The following is a 17,095-nucleotide window of genomic DNA, read 5'->3' as shown; positions in this document are numbered from 1 at the left end:
AAATGTCACAGCAGATGGATCTGTAGCACTGTGCACACACTGCATTTGTTCAGCATGAACTTGAAGTACCAAGTCTTCAAACATCCCTAGAAAGCTAGCTTTCCAGCTACAAGAGATAGAACTCAGTTGTCTGTTTTGCACGTTGCAAACATCGTCTCTCAGTTGCGGAAGAGTGAACAAACTCTTGTGGTGTTGGGTTGATTGCCTCAGTTGGATCTTGGTAAGTAGATGTGTTTCTAAGATGGCTTACAGATATCTAACGACGCATTAACATCCCAGTGGGTTGAGTTTCCTAAGATGGTGCATGTGGCGTTTCAAACACTTGATTAACCTCACGTGGGTATAAGTGGCCAAAGAGCTAAATAGGCAGATTTCTGATGTGGTTTCCTCTCAGTGGATTGGGTTTAAGCAGTTACTGAGCTAAGTAGAAGCAGTTCTTAGCTGCTGAGTAGATGCTTTGGAGTCATTGTGAAGCTGCAGAGGATTAGCTGATGGCAGTCTGATGACAGATGCATCTCTTGGCTCCAGTGAAGACATTTTGCATGGTTCACTGAGCTAAGACCACTGAGAGCATCCAGGCTCAGGAGGGGAGTCCCTATGGTAGCATTAGCACCACAGTCTGCTCCGGAGGCAGAGATAATACTATTTGGTTAAACCTCAGTGGGTGGAGCTACAGAAGAGTAAAGCTGATGAAAAAGACACTGAAGTTAAAGACATGTTATATATATTTCCTGTTCATGCCTTTGTGTTAATTTGTACAACTTGTGAAATAATGTTTATCTTACTCTCTTACCCAGGATTCCTGGTTGCAGGATATGGCTCTGTGATACAATGGATAGCACATTGGACTTCTAGATAGCAACAGGTGAAGATTTCAAAGGTTGACTAGTATGCAGACCCTGATACCAATGGACAGCTATCAGAGGGAACACAAAGAAAACAATAACTTGGGCATGAATTAGATTTGATGCAAATGCTATGAATGTTTTTTAATAGCATAAAAAATGATTTCAGTTGGATGCAAAATAACAAAAACCATGATTTACTCTGACACAAACTTAAGTTCTTTCAAAGTCCATACAAACCATGTAAAATCAAAGATGGTGCAGGATTTTGTCCTGCAGGCCTGACCAAACACCAGCCTGCAGTATAAGTCTGGATTTTTGAATATACTTGTCTCCAGGTTTCCATGCTTTCCACAACAAGCCAGAACCATGACACAAGAATCACCGTCCTGAACCTCAGGGAGGTTGTAACATCTAACAGTCGAAAAACAATGGGTGCAATGGATGGACTTCTAGGTAACTATGGGAGAAGAGGTTCAAAGTCTGTGGGTTTGATACCAGAGTTTTTACCAGAGTTGATCTTTACAGGTTGGAGGTTTTATTCAACCCCATAGTACAGACCTTGATACTACTGGATGGCTATCAGAGGGAATTCAGTCATTTTAGTTAATCGTGCATTTGTTGAGTTTTCTAGCGTCAGCAGCAAGTCTACTGAGTAAGGCAGAAACCTATCAGTAACCCTACACAAGTGGCTCTGTGGCGCAATGGATAGCGCATTGGACTTCTAGTTGAACACAAGAGGAGTGATTCAAAGGTTGTGGGTTCGAGTCCCACCAGAGTCGACCTTTAGAAGACATCGAGCTGCATTTAGTGATGAAAGAGCTAGAGGTGTTAATGCTGGAAGACATCCAAGCCCTTCTCATCTGTGAACCATCAGATCAACAGCAACAACTGAAGCTTGAAGTTCACTCATGTGTAATGTGGACTCTTGATTGAGTGATTTATATGAAATTATTAATGGTCACTACATTGCTAGCTAGCGCTGTTGCTCCAACAGCAGAAAAACACAAAGTACTGAGTGCACAAACATCCTGCAGGTCTTCTGGGTCCTGAGACAAATTTATGATTTAGGGCTTAATAATTAAAATTGATTTGACATGACTTGTCAGCAGCAGCTAACACAAGGCTTTGTGGTACAGTGGATATCATTATGGATTTCTAGTTAAGCACAGGAGCAGTGAGTCAAAGGTTGTGAGTCAGGTTAAATCATGTTTCTTGGGGTTTTTTTACACCAACCTGATGTATTTTTACCACCTTAGTAATCACTAAGAAGAAGGTTAGTATGAATAAAGAGGAAAAGAAGAATAAGGTTCTGTATGAAGTTGAATAATAAGGTAAATAAATACGTTAGTTAGTTACTTCTGCTGCTAAACCCTTCTCTCAACTGTACAGCAGCAGAGGATAATTTCCCCTCTATGCCATAAAATGGCACATTATAACTCATCTGCGTAATCTTGCAAAATTAGTGCTTGTAGCCTCATGACGTGGCGACTTTGTGACTTCTTCAGGGTAAATCAGTGACCATCATCAATTTCTCCTGTTTTTATTCACGGCAAGATGGATACGAAGAGGAAGAGGCTTAATTGGTGTTGCCTCTCATTTAGAAGAGGAGGGTTATATAAATTTGGATGGTTGTGACAGAGATAATATAATAGCTGCTCGCTTCCTCCCCTCATCGGTCAGCTCACTGAAGTATTCAGAACCCTCTAATAAATACTCTAAATCATCTTCTACACGTTGATTTCAATGGTTACAGCATTTTGTAGCAAAACCAAATTCAGAAACGTATACAGTATATATTCTGATGTAGTGAACATCTCATGCTGTGTCAGATTCAGCTGGTTATTGTACATTCAGAGATGAGAACTGTGAGCAACAATGTAATTATATAATAACATTACGAACTGGTAAAAGAGGATTTATGACCAGTAAAGGAATTACTACAAAAGTTTACAATTATTTTATTTCAATATACTTCATACTTGCATGAAATGCTACAGAAAACATTTCGCCCTTCCCATACGACACAATGAACCGCACACACACACACACACACACACACACACACACACACACACACACACACACACACACACACACACACACTGACCTCTTCACCTTTCCGCCTCAGTGCCCAAACAGCCTTTTGTTCTCTAAATTGACCAATGATACAGCGATTGTCCGCCTGTCAGCCAATCACAGCTCCTATTGTGACCCAAATTAGCCAATCAGAGCACCATATGTACCCCCAAACTGACCAATCAGCCAGCAGATGCTCCTTACTGTCTTTACGCCACACCCACCCCTATCTGTCACGCACACACACACACACACACACACACACACTGCATAATTGAACTCGCCTCCCTTGACCCTTTCTTTTGTTCAGATGTGCACTTGTACATGAGCTGCACATCTGAAAAGCTGAAAAACTGTGTGTGTTTGCGTGCGTGTGTGTGTGTGTGTTTGCGTGTGTGTGTGTGTGTTTGTGCGCATTTACTGACCTTTGCTGCTACATCAGTTCTGACCTTTTTAATAGCAGCGAGGGGGAGCATTAGCCACTTTTATCTGACACACTATGAGGAGAGAAATTACCTCCATAAAAAAAAAGGGTTCAATTACATAGTTTTTGTTGTCCTTGTTGTTTACAGGAAACATTTCTCATATTTTCAACGAGCAGGTATCATCCTGAAAGTGAGACAGCTGACCAAAACCACCAAACCAACCCTCTACTTTTAAGGTGAACCTCTCATTTACTTTCCAAATGAAAAGTGATGGATTATAACAAGTGATAGCATGTTAGAAACGATTCATCACCTCTTTCTCACACCGGTGATCATGTCGGCTTGATTGGAGACGACAGCACAGTCATCAGGTTTCACAATGGACCAGTATAAGATAAATAAGATATTCCAGTAGAGCCCCAGGATGAAAAATATAGACCTTGAACATGTGCAGAATATGTCCCCTTTAAGACATGTACAAATAGTGTCTCAGTGGATAGCATGTTGGACTTCTAGTCAAGCACATTGCAAGTCGATTGAAAGATCTGGAGTCTTCTGCAGTCATGCAAGAAAACAAACACTTTTTTTTTTCAACTGTAAGCCAGCTGAGCAACAGAGTGTGGTTTCTGTGCTGTGCAAGCAAATGCTTAATTAAAAGAGAGTTTTGAATCTGCAATGTCAACATCCATGTTTACATCAGCTAACATCAGTCTTCCTCCCTTTCATTTTGCTGGTGCATTGCTTTCTTTTCTTGGTCCAAAATTTTGGACCCTGAAGCAGACTCTGAAACCTGACATGCATAAATTATTTTTTTTTTAAAAAAGAGACCCAATCTGAAAGCGACCTGAGCACAGTCTGACCTGGCCTGAACAGACCTGAAGATAGACCTGATCCAGAACACGGTAGACCCAAACAGATCCAAACAAACCTGAAGAGAGCGCCAACAGGAACACTGACAGCTGATTGATGCACCAGTTAATGAATTGTCGGGGTGGAAAAGAGCAGCAATATGTCTTCTATTCTTCCTGCACAGTCACACTCTCTTTATGCCTTAAAACACATCTTTATCCTTTGATGATGATGATGATGATGATTATAATGATGATGACGCACCCCATGATCAGAGCTGATGGAGTTTGTTTGGATCAGACATATTGACACACAGACCTGTGTCTCAGGTCCTGGATCTGGTCTCCTTTACCAAGAACCAAGTGGAGCCATGAAGACATTCAGCATGAGATACAAACAAAACAAGGACCTGCTCATTAAAACATTTCTCCAGAGCTCCACAGCGTGCCTTTAAACATTCAGCTGCTGCTTTGTTTAACGAAAGATAAGTGCTTCAAAATCTGGAAAATGTTTGAGTGACTGAAGATGTCCAAATTACTTTAGTCCCATATTATCTGTCTGTGTCTTTCTCTCCTCTGGTAGAATCAGAGTTCAGCTCTGTGGAAATCTGGTGGAGGTGCATTTAATCAGTGGGAGTAAAGACGGGTGGATCTCTCTGAGGTCTTTGCAGAGGAAAAAAATCCTGCAGAGTTGAGTTAAATCAAGCGTGCCTGAGGAGAGATCACATTATTCAGAGAAAGACTTCTGTACCACCTCAGGTGACGAACAGTGTGGCAGGAGGGAGGCTTTCTCATCTATCTGGACCCACAGTGTATGTGTGTGTGTGTGTGTTGTGTCTCCTGTGGGCTCTGCAGAGCAGTGAAGGTCGGACAGTTGTCTAATGACTGTCTAGTGTGTGTTTGTGTGTATGTGTGTGTGTGTGTGCATGTCAGACAAAGAACCGAGACTTGAATATCTTCCTGTTAATTTAAAATCATAATTTATTGATAGAATTGGTTGTAACCAGTGAAAGAAAAGAGACAAAGACTCTTTGAGGGAAAATGTGTGTGTGTGTGTGAGATAGAGACAGAGAGAGAGAGAGACAGAGAGAGAGAGAGAGAGAGAGAGAGAGAGAGAATGGCTGAATGAAAGATAAGTCGATGAAAGGATAAAAGAGAAGCAGAGAGATGACTGGGAAGACAGAGACATTACATAATGGTTGTAACAGCCGCATTTCTGCTCCGCTGTCTGCATCGCCTCCTGCTGGTCAGAATAACGAACTGCAGCTGAATCACACAGCTGTGAATATTCAATCAGGGTCATTATTATGTAAGTGGGTTGACAAATGTCACAGAGACACACAGAGAGATGAAATGAAAATGAAAATCACATTTAATCATCCCTCTCTGCAGTCAAAAATATATTTAATGTATTGTTAATAGTTTTGTGCTATTAGAATGAAGAAAAAAGGTCTTTGAGTAAATATCAGAAATGCTCCTTTTTGTCTCAGCTGGCTTGTGGGCGTGTCAGTGTCTGTGTTTGATTGACAGCAGCTGGCAGGCTACTGGTGTTACACCATACAGAACAGGGACAAAGTAAACAAACTGCTGCAGCTACAAGTAATGGACAAACAGCATGTCGCTAATAGGGATTTTGAAGAGTTACGACCAAACCAGCATCTAATGGATCTGCAGTGACATTCGCAGGTATGTTTACATGCTGTTTAATGTGCTGCAGCTGAGCAGACACACTACTTCCAGCACTGACACTGAATGTTCTTGGCGTTGGATGTAAATCATGAGGAATCATCCAATATAAACTTGATTCCCAGGGATACTGGGCTTTACAGTCAGGTGACGAACAGGTATTTATTAAATTTATGTTAGCAGCTCACTTTATTGATTTGTGTAAAGTCCACCTGAGTTTTCATGTGTGAGCAGGTGTATTGTCACATTTTTCTCAGCAGCAGATTCAATATTTAGACCCTCTGAGTTGTCCGAAGTTCCCATTACTCCTCTAGGAAACATAACAGAAAGTGGGTCTAATTCAAGAAATGTTGGTGCTTGATTGGAGCAACCGGAAGGACAATTTGCGAAACTCTTGCGAGAATTTAACCCTAACCTTAACCCCGCAAGAGTTCGTCCCTCCAGCTGATACAACATAGCATTTAAGCCTCCAATCAGCATGGTTGTCACCTAATTTGAACACATGACCCTGCTGCTGTCAATCAGTCATTTGGCTGGTTTAACCCTTTTTGCTCACCTGTGTTGTGGAAACTTTCTTCAGAAAGAGGCACATAAAGACATAAAGAAAGCATTAAACACTTGTTGAAGCAGTTGTAGACACTGTACAATCCATCACACCATCAGTAACAATTATACAAATGTCCTGGCCCTTTCCCTAAAACCAGCCCTTTCTATAAAGAGTGTGAACCTAAACTAGACAGCTTTATACCTCTCCAGAAGTAAAAAGCTAAAAACAGTCTGGTCCCTCAATGGACTCTTCCACAAACTGTTACATCCTTCAACTTTAGCTTGTCTAGGTAGCTCCACACAGTCTTTAAAACAGTAGGCTTAAGACAAAGATTTCCCTAGCTAACCCCAGAGGTCAGCAAGCAATCCGTCAGATACAGGTTCAAGAGTTCAACCAGACTAGGAGTAGGATTTCTTCACCAAGATATATCCCCAAAATGACAACATATAACAAACATTGACCCCTTAGTTTAAAAGCATTTGGAACATATATACAAAAGATTTATAAAATGATAACCTACTATTCAATTTTCTTTCACACCTGCAATACAGAGATCATTATTCTACTAAAAAATGTGTCTGCTAAATGAAACTGTAAATTGTATTCTGATCCTGAGCCAGAGCAGATTATAAAACCGAACCACGACAACTGAAGAATATGGAGCTTTGAATCTCCATGTAATTAATTTGGATCCCATTCAGCTACACGAGAATCAATATTTCCAAAACTCCCCCCCGAAAACAGAGTGATTTGTCCATGAGTCATACATCGAGCAGAGACCCAGAGAGAGTTTTCAGTTTGATTCCAGCAGGCATTTCGTCAGCAGGACGTTTCATTCACTGACCAAACTCCCTAATAGTATCAGAAGGCAGACCAGAATAATCTTCCTCTCCGCTGGGATGTGGATCAGCTGATCTGACCGGTTGAGAGATAAAGAGAGAGAGACAAACTGAGGATTCTCTTCTCTGTTTTCATGGACTGATTATTATCAATAAATCATCTTGATTACTCTTAATTTTATTTCCTCTCTTTCCCGCTCTCCCTCTCTTGTCTGTCTCTTCCTCTCTGTTGTCCTCAGAGGATTCAGGTCATCGCTGGGTTGCAGCCAAAAAACGTCAGTCTGGCCGAGACTCAAATCTTCGGCTCTCCCTCCTCCTTATCTCTCCTCCTCTGCTGGTTTTATTCTTTCTTTTTGTATTTTTATTGTTTATTTTAACAGGGATAATGCACAATACATTCATTGTGCCAAATACAGTATTACAGAATCTGAAAAATACAGAATAATAAAACAGTGTACCATCAGTAATCTCACTATCTTTAAAAACAAACAATTCATCAGTAGCTGCAAGAAGTTTGTGCTAACAGGGCAGGAATTATAATCGAGGAACATTAAACTTAGTGAAATATTGTGACAGTAGTTCAACTCAGTGGGAGTCGGGGAGAGCAGCAGGTGAGCCAACCGTCAATCACAGCTGTCAATCAACACCCACACAGCAGACAGCGAAGCTAATATAAGACTTCAAATCTAATTAACGAAGCAATTATTTTACAAAATGACCAACAGCACACTTAATTTCTAGACTTTTTGAATGGGAGTCATTTGGAGCAAACATCTAGGAGCATTTTAAGATACTTCTGCTTTGGCTTCAAGCCGTGGTACCTGCTGCTTGGACATAACACTGAAACCATCCATCAGAGTACAACTAATACTGAAACACTTACAGAAAATTTTAACCAAAGAATTCCAGGAACAACTGAACCAGGAACAAAAGTCAGGAACTAAAAGTTCCTTTTGCACCCAACTGTTGGTGGATGTGATAAATGGATGAAAAGGAGACATGCAGAGGTAGAAAATGAGACTGAAAACTGCAGAGAGTCGTCTGCTGACTGATGGTTATTTATTCCAGATTCAGAACGTGACGGCCATAAAACAATCAGCAAGTAAAGTTTGATTCCTCTCTGTCATTCACTCTTAAGAAAAACTACACAATAGGTCATAATGTCAGTCGCCCAAAAACGACATACAGTTACATTTGAGTGACAGATGCCATCTAGCGGTTGTTGTAACATTGGACCTCAAGAAATCGATGTTCGTTTCCTTTTTCCAACCGCAATTGGGGACAGTTTTGTAAAAAACATAACTGTGACTGTCCCCTAACTGGTTATTATTGTAGCCATGATGACGATAGTCACCTAACTTTAACCCCGACCACATGTTTCTCTAACCTTAACAAAGTGATCATTTTAACCCAAACCATCATCTTTCCCTAAACCTAGCCAGACCTGAACCACAGCGTTGTCACATCATCGACTTGTTGTCTTGTTGTAGCAGACAACAAAACCTACATTTGATTTTTTTACGTAAATGTCCAACACTTGTCCACCATTAATACTAGAGACTACAGATGTGCAGAAGGCCCAGTATTTGTATTTGTATCTGTATTTGTTGAGGCAGTGAAATCATTTGTATTTGTATTTGAAAAAAAGAAGAAAGAGTCTTAAAAATCCTGTTTTTGTTTTTATTATGCTTTTAATTTTAGAAAAATTAAAGTGTGCAATAAGTGTTCCCGTGGGAGCATTTTGCATGTGTCAGTAGTTCAGCTTTATCTCTGGGAACACCCCCAACTCTCCGGGAGTGATGTCCAAATTATGAAATGTGCGTCATGTAGCAGGTGGATGTGACTCCCCTCGTTGAGACCTGCTGATAGACGGAGCGGAGGAGAGAGACAGAGATATATTTGTATGAAACAAATATTCGTTAAAAAAACAACAACAAAAAACACTATTTGTGCTTTGCCGAATAACATATTTGTATTCAAGCACACCCCTAAGAGAGACACTACTTGAATGAAGCGGTACACAAGTTGTAGCAGTCTGGTCTTGATGTCTGCATTTGACCAATCAGAGACATTCAGCCATCCAAACTCCTCTCCGATAGGTCCTGCGCTGTCAGACAGCACTACCCCCCGAAGCAGGGACTTTGTCACCTGCAGTGGAAAAGTCCTACTAGTGGATGCAGCTCTTGAGATAAAGCTCAATGGCCAGTGGACAGAGTATTAAAACCCAACCGAGACAGTGAGGAGTTTTAAAATATAAAAGCAGTGCAGAGCAGACATAACATTGAAACCCTGCCAAAATACATAGTGGACAGGAGTATTGAAACCCTGCCGACACAGTGAGCGGACATGCAGGAGCTCTGAACAGTCGCCAAGATACAGCGAGTGGAGGATTGAAACCTGTCCAAGAAGCCCTGCGAGTGAACTCCCGCTGCGCTTACTAATCAGCTACAGTACAGAGGCCAAGCCAGACAGACAGTGAACCAGCCAGACAGAGAGAGAGAAAGAGGGAGAAAGAGAGAGGGGGGGGGGGGCTGGATGTCTGGAGTCCGGCTCAGTGAGCAGTCTGCTGATTCATGCTGAGAGAGACGAGGCAGCGAGAGCAAACCGAGTCTGACAGAAAGATCTGACGGGTTTCAGTCCAGCACACCTGATGTGAATCATTCAACAGCTGAAGGAGGAAGAGAGAAACCTACGAGACGAATAGAAACGTCGAAGACAAATCAAGATGGACGTCTCAAAACGCTGCGCAGGGAACAGTAACACACTCTGAGATGTCTTAGTGTGAGAAATTAATCATGGATAAACGATGTAGTCTTTTTCAATTTCACCTGCTTTACCTTATTCTATATGGAACAAGGGTTTCTTTGCCCTGCATAAAGTCTCACAGACACTCCTTCCTCTCAATTTGTGTAAAATCCTCTGCCCAAATCCCAAATATAGCCCTAAAGCTGCAGTCACACTGGATTTAGCCTCCCATTCATTTCAATGAGACACGGGGCGACACTTTTGCTCTTTGCTGGTTTTAACTCTTTTGCTTTTCACAGATTTCAGTCTGATTGACCCTTTTAAACACAGAGTCCAGCTAGTCTGAGAGAGGGGGTGGGACTGACTTCTCATTCAGAAAATATTGATTGTTGGAATTCTTATTTTATAACTGAACAACGAAATAATGAAGCAGCTTAGTAACAGTAAAGTGTTTGATAAGAAGCTGCTCTGCTCATTAGTGAAGCTATAGGTAGCCTATTTCCTGTCCCGCCTGCTGTTTGCCACATTACGTGATTTCATTTGGTAAAATCTGGTTCATCTTGACATTAACTGAAGTGTTTGTGTGGTGAAGTTTGTTGGGGGGGGGGGGGGGGGTTCACCTCCTGGGAGACAAACATCAAGGAAAACAAAGACCTGTTGCACTATAGAAGACTGTTTATTCCATCTGTTAATCCAGTTACTGAACCCTCTGACCTTTCACTTATCTTTTAGTTTTCATCAAATTGACTATTTTAAAACTTGTAAATATAATTCAATTCAATTTAAATATAGGTGACGCTTTATTTTACAGGTCTGTAAATTCCAAATAGAAATATGCATTTATGTACTAATTACTGTTCAACTGGTATACTTCCAATTATACTGTATTAACTCCAATTAACCCCCACAGCAGGTCAGCTGAACATAAAGACATTTTAAAGACAAAATGTTCAATATATCAAGAAGAAAGTTTCCAAAAACTTTCAAGGAGTTGCTTATTTTCCCCATAATTAGTCCCTAATTCTTTCCAGGAAACCTTCAAAGAAATTATTATGAAATAAAATAGTTGTGAATCCATAATATGAAGTGTTATAATCATACAGGAATATACTAACATTTTATTACACAAATACATTAAAGCATTTGTTTATTTTTAAAATATTAAATATTAAAATGACTATTAAGGACTTTTGGAATCCCACAGAATTCAAACTTTGTCAAAATTTGTAATATTGTCTATGACACTGAACTGTCCGTTTGACCTTTGACCTTTGTGTTGTTTGATTTAATGTGTGTGAATTGTATTGAGATCATGTTTAAATGTTCCTTTTGCTCTTTAATCTGCTTTCTGATGATGTTTGAAAATCTGCTGATGTTTCTTTTTTATTCCTCTCATGTCCGTCAACGATCGATCAGATCAGAGAGAGTTTACAGAGACGACACTGATTGATATGCTATTGATCACCTATTGATCTTCCCTTAGAAGTCAAACTGAGCTTAACAACATCACATTCACCGGGTGGAAACAGACTCGACATCAGATTTTATTTATATTCATTATTGTTTTTTGTTTTTTTTATCATTATATAAAGAATTCCTCCAAATTTAAACAGTCTTTTGTTTTAAAAGTCAGAAACAGCAGCTTAGTTTGTGTTTATTACTTATTAACTTACTATTAAATGAATATTAAACCAGTTAAAATAAAACTGTAGAGTTTCATTTAAGGTTGTAAACAACTTGTAACATAATAAACATGTTGGTAAAGTAAAAATTCAAGTATTCTTGACACCACTGTACATATACCTGTAAGACATACCTACTAAATACTGCTAAAAGGCACTACTTCAAATTAAATAACACTACTACCACCAATAGGTAACATAACATGGGTTGTTCTTCACTATGTGGACAGGACGTCAGTATAATAATTATATTTTTACTTCTGTTTTTGTAGTATAATTTTCAAACACTTGCCTTGGCTGCAGTGTGAGAGTCAGGATTTAAATTGCTGCAGTTTGTCAGACTGAAGCTGGACTGTGATGATACTGAAGACAAAAGAGAGAAATGTGTGAAAAGCTCATTAACTTCTGCACTTGAGTCTTGATGGAGTTTGACCTACACAGCTGTGATGTGGTAAAGATCAAAGCTGCATTCATGTACAAACACACTGGTTTCACTGTGAAATCCCTAAGATGCCTCTGAAGTGGAGTACAGTACGGCTGTGGTGTTGTAAATGTATTGTACTCTCATATTTTCCAATATATTCCTGTTTGCTATGATAATTTCTCTTCCTCTAAATATCATGACAGTGTCTTTGTCTGTCTGGGTCACGAATACAATCAGTATTTGTGTTGTTGTTGTGCCATTTGTGCACGTTTCCGTCTTCTTTTAGTGATGGATCCTTTATATTATCTTCACTCAGATGTTTTTCTTCTTGATCTTTCTGTTGGATGTTTGTTCTCTTCTCTGTGCAGAATGATGTATGTGCAGAGTCTGCTGAAGGAGGAAAGTTTCTCTGTTCTCTCCTTTAATCTGAGTTTAACTTGTGTACCTACGAACATCATTAGTGACATCACAAGCCAATCGTGACCCAGTATGCAACTTATACTCAAGTGTGATGTGGAAACTTGAAGCCTCCAGTGCACAAACACTGAGAATGAACTTAACAGTGAAGTATGAGGAAACTTTTGAAAATGAACACTATCTACATATTCATAGATACTGGATTTTCTCTTTAACGAGGTTGAAAGAGTAGACGTAATTTCAAGAATTTTTATTTGACCTTTTTTGTTGGAAAAACGATATCAGACTCAAATCTTATTTAAGGCATTTAAAGCAGGATTATTTTTATCTGAAAACACGTCTGAAGGGGACCTTTCAGTAAAAGTGCAGATATATTATCAGCTAAAATTACTTTAAGAAGGATTCATTTTGCAAACCATCAGCCCACATGACTGATATATTATATAAAGTACATATTATAATGAATTAGATTTGCATTTTACTGTTGTAGCTGCTGGAGATGGAGCTGGTCTGAACATATACATACATACATATGAATATATATACAGTACCAGTCAAAAGTTTGGTCACACTCTCTCATTCAAGTGAATGGGAAAGTTGTGTCTAAACATTTGACTGATACTGTATATATACAGTACCAGTCAACAGGGTCACAACATAAATCTGAAGGGTTGTGAGATCATAAACAAAGAAAAAAACAGTTCTGCTACAAATTTGTATTCATTTTTTGGACTTTTCTCTGATCTTTACTCTTCACTGGATATTTTTACCTTTGTGCATTAATCACTCATATCAATGACACCATGTGAGAAGGTGAAATGTCTTTTTGATGGAACGGCTGACAACTCAACATGACCAGAGGCCCCAAACTACACACTGCTTCTTCTGTAAGGAGCAGAGGCCAAAATATAGAAATCTGCTGTTTTAATCTCTAACAATGACTGAAGTCATCAATCTGAAGACTGAAGTATTTCAGTAAACGTACTCAGTTACTTTCCACCGCTGGTGCAGCAGAAACTGAGCGGAGTGTGGCGCCACCTGCTGACCGCAGACAAACACTGCAGCTTATTACCCCCAAACTATTCAGATCATTTGTGATAGTTTGTGTTTTAGGGCTTTAATAACAAGAATAAACAGGACAAAAAAGATGTTTGGTGACAGGATTATGAATTTCTGTTGTTGTCATGTTTATAAACGTAATATTTAGGAGAATAATAAATGACATTAAAGCTGCTTATTTGATAAAGATAAAGATAAGATAGATATGATGTTGTTTTATTGTCTGGTTGGATGTTTTTGTGAATGTTAAACGGAATAATGATGCAAGACAAATGTCTGAGAAATGTCCTAATAAAGTGAAATAACATTTTACTCAATTTATTTTCTGTTCTGTATATTTTATATATAGTTTGATACTTACTGTTTAAAAGACAGTGAAGAGTTTTAATATTAAAGGGAAAAACCATTAACTTTATCTTTGCAGCACGATTTATTTATGCATTTTCACATAAAAACATGATATAATCGCATATCACCAATTATTAAATGAAACTAGAAAGATTAGCCGAGATAAACACTAAAAAATAATAAACATACAAAGACAAGCAGACTGGAAGAATCCAGTGTTTGTGTATCTTGAACTATAATATCGGCAGAATAATTAAGTTGTTTGAAGAAAAGTGAAAGTTAACGGTTGAATAGAAGAGTAAATGGCCGATGAAGATGAACAAAGTGACTAATTCCAGTTGAATAAACAGTTTAAATACTCGGTCATTCACATCATCATTCAGTTCAAACCATCAGAGGGTTCAGAGGTCAAATCAAAGTTCCAGTTTCCTTCTCATGTCTGACTGAACTTCCAGCATCAAACATTCAAACTCATTAACATATTAAAGAGCCGTCAGGTGTTTGATGCCATCTGCAGACTTCTGTTTAAAACTGGACTGTAGGGGACTTCCAGAGCTCAGAGGCCTCTGGAGAAGCTTTCTGGAAACTTTTCTGGATCTTGAGTTGTCAGCATGGACGGAAGCAGAGTGTCAGACTTCAGCATCCAGCGCATCCTCTCCCCGCAGTTCGGACACAAGCCGCCTATGATGGAGTTTCCCCCAGATGGATATCTCCACGGGATCCCCGGCGGATTCAGTCTGGACTCCAGGAGCCTCAGACCTTCAGCTCCTCCAGTGCCGGTTCCCGACTGCCTGCAGTACCGAGGGATGAGCTTTGGAGACGCGTTTTATCAGTACGGAGCCGGTTTCCATCACACTGACTGCAGCATTTATCCAAACTCTGGAGTTTACATGCGCCTCAGCCCGGACTCTGCAGGTATTTACACATTTAATTCTCAGTTTCATCTTGTTGACCAACATTCATTTCAGTCTTGATTTTTTTAGCTTTAAAAGATGAGCCGTTTCATCACTTTTAGTTTAAAACTTTTTAGAAACTGTTTAGAAACCTTTTGAATTTGATTTAAAATGAAAATTATAATCTCTCATTGAAACAGCAAATCATAAACTGCGTTTTTTATTCTATAAAACTTGTCATTTATAACTATCAAGTGGATCAAATGCCTAAAGTTTACGGTAATGGGCAGAATCTGTGGACGCTCCGTGATTCAAAATCTGTCCTTTCGTGCATTTCCTCTATGTGTTTCACTTGACTAACTTATGGTTTTTTTTGTATTATTATTGACCAGATCCTCAGTCGTTGGCGGGTCACCATGGTTACCATCCGACCGAGTTGACGGCGCAGTCGCAGCAGCGTCAGAAGGCCCGGATGAGGACGGTGTTCACCGACAGTCAGACTAAACAGCTCGAGGCGCTGTTCGAGCTCACCGACTACCCAGCCGTGGAGGCGCGCGCTGAGGTTGCGAGGAGCACCGGGCTGAACGAGGAGACAGTCAGGGTGAGTCTGATGTGATGAATCTCAGTAGGCAAACAAACATCGCCCACAGCAATGCGTAAAATCTCTCCAAGTTGCCTAAAAATGTCTTAGGTAGCATTTTACGCATAATGCACCAATGCAACAAGGAAACTTTTTCTCCTTTTATAAAGCAAATTATGTTTATCAACTTTAGGGAAACACATTCTAAAGAGTTAAACCATTATTTAACGTTTAAGATAAACGTAATAGCCTGTACAACCCAAAACTGCGCAAAAACCTCTCCATGTCACATTTTGACGCATGACCCACAGCCGTTCTGTAGGGGGAGTGAACTACAAAACAAGCTTGTTATCACCTGTTTGTAGAACCAGACTGAAGAAACCGCCTAGCTGTCTTCCCAACCCCAAATATTCAGAAGAAATCTAATTTGTGTGGAGCCATAAGCTCCCCAAAACCTGTTCCTCCTCACAAAATATGAGGATCGTTTATTCTCTACAAAACACAATTTATATTTCTGCTCTGGCACATGAATGTTGATGTGGTTTATCTTGTTTGGACAAGATCTCCACCTATGAGACCATGAAACTGAAAATCTCCTTTCTGTGTGTGTTTCAGGTGTGGTTTAAGAACCGCAGAGCCAGGAGGAAGCGGCAGCGCAGCGGGTCAAAGGCCAAATCCCCCTCACCTTCCCCCACTGCTGGAGCAGACAAGAAGTTCTTCACCGCCTTCCTCTGAACCTGACAGACAGTCTGCCTCCGTCTCAGAGGTCAAACACATCCTCTCACCCCTAGAGGTCAAAGGTCAGGTGACTACATCCTGCTCAAGGGTCAGTAAGGTGGATGCTTACCGGATCAGCTGCTGACTACAGTTGAAAGCTGCTTGTCTGTAGCTGCTGCGGATTCAACATAAGACAATTTTAACTATGATGATACATTCAGGCACTGCTGGGAAAGTCAGACACCTGGGACTTAAAACCTCAAGGACAGTTAACTATCATTTTACTTTAATTTCTACTGAGCAACTTGTACTTTTCAAGTTTTTAATTATTTTGTATTTCTATTTAATTTATTGAAATTAGTGTATTAAAGATCATGTGATATGAATTCTGTCCTGTGATGGTTTTTATTTTAAGTTTTTAGTATCTGTACTAACTGCTTGAATCCTGTTTCAGTAGCCTTTATATAAACAGAAACACTGCATTTATAATTTTCTTTCTATTGAAGCACACTGAGAAAAACACTTGTTAATTTATTAGGCTGTCATCTTAAATCCTGTATAGTCCCAGATGCATTATGGTAAAAAAAAAAAACACTTACTATTTCTGGTTTTAGAGGAGGAAGGTGTGCTCGAAAAATACAAATGTGTCTTTATGATTAGTACCCTTCATATAAACAGAAACACTGCATTTAAAATTTTCTCTCTGTTGAAGCACACTGAGAAACACACTTTTGGTCACCATGTTTGAGCCGAATGGGCTGCAACTTTTTGTAAATACATCATAAATGTCCTTTACTTTACTCAAAATGAATAAGATTTCCCCAAGAGATCAGGCACTATTTTATGGTTTTGAATGGAAGCAGATGAGAAGCGTCCATGTTATTTAGCTGTTTGACTTGCTGACCTTCATATCAACTCTATATCCTAAACTCTGTGTTTGCTCTCACAGTTCTCACAGATA

At 39.6% G+C, this 17,095-nt stretch overlaps 1 protein-coding gene and 1 non-coding gene across 2 annotated transcripts; both read left to right on the top strand.

Annotated features, from left to right (window-relative positions):
* Positions 1-1,535: 1,535 nt before the first annotated feature.
* On the top strand, positions 1,536-1,627 carry trnar-ucu. Its single transcript is given in 2 exon segments — positions 1,536-1,572; positions 1,592-1,627. It is a non-coding gene; the product is annotated as a tRNA-Arg (tRNA).
* A 12,444-nt stretch (positions 1,628-14,071) lies between these two features.
* Positions 14,072-16,520, top strand: dharma. Its single transcript, XM_044355258.1, has 3 exons — positions 14,072-14,859; positions 15,230-15,438; positions 16,033-16,520. The coding sequence occupies exons 1-3, from the start codon at positions 14,556-14,558 to the stop codon at positions 16,150-16,152; spliced, it is 633 nt and encodes a 210-aa protein (XP_044211193.1). The 5' UTR covers positions 14,072-14,555; the 3' UTR covers positions 16,153-16,520.
* Positions 16,521-17,095: the final 575 nt, after the last annotated feature.

The sequence above is a fragment of the Thunnus albacares genome, chromosome 6 (assembly GCF_914725855.1).
Source record: "Thunnus albacares chromosome 6, fThuAlb1.1, whole genome shotgun sequence".
In the NCBI taxonomy this organism is placed as follows: Eukaryota; Metazoa; Chordata; class Actinopteri; order Scombriformes; family Scombridae; genus Thunnus; species Thunnus albacares.
The sequence above is the reverse complement of the archived record's forward strand: the minus strand, read 5'-3'. Positions and strand labels throughout refer to the sequence as shown.

What these genes read in the sequence shown, in the direction of transcription:
- dharma (XM_044355258.1), top strand. Translation starts at nt 14,556, where the DNA reads ATGGACGGAAGCAGAGTGTCAGACTTCAGCATCCAGCGCATCCTCTCC. An exon ending in CCTCAGCCCGGACTCTGCAG is followed by an intron (nt 14,860 to 15,229) that starts GTATTTACACAT and finishes ATTATTGACCAG; the next exon opens with ATCCTCAGTCGTTGGCGGGT. An exon ending in TGAACGAGGAGACAGTCAGG is followed by an intron (nt 15,439 to 16,032) that starts GTGAGTCTGATG and finishes TGTGTGTTTCAG; the next exon opens with GTGTGGTTTAAGAACCGCAG.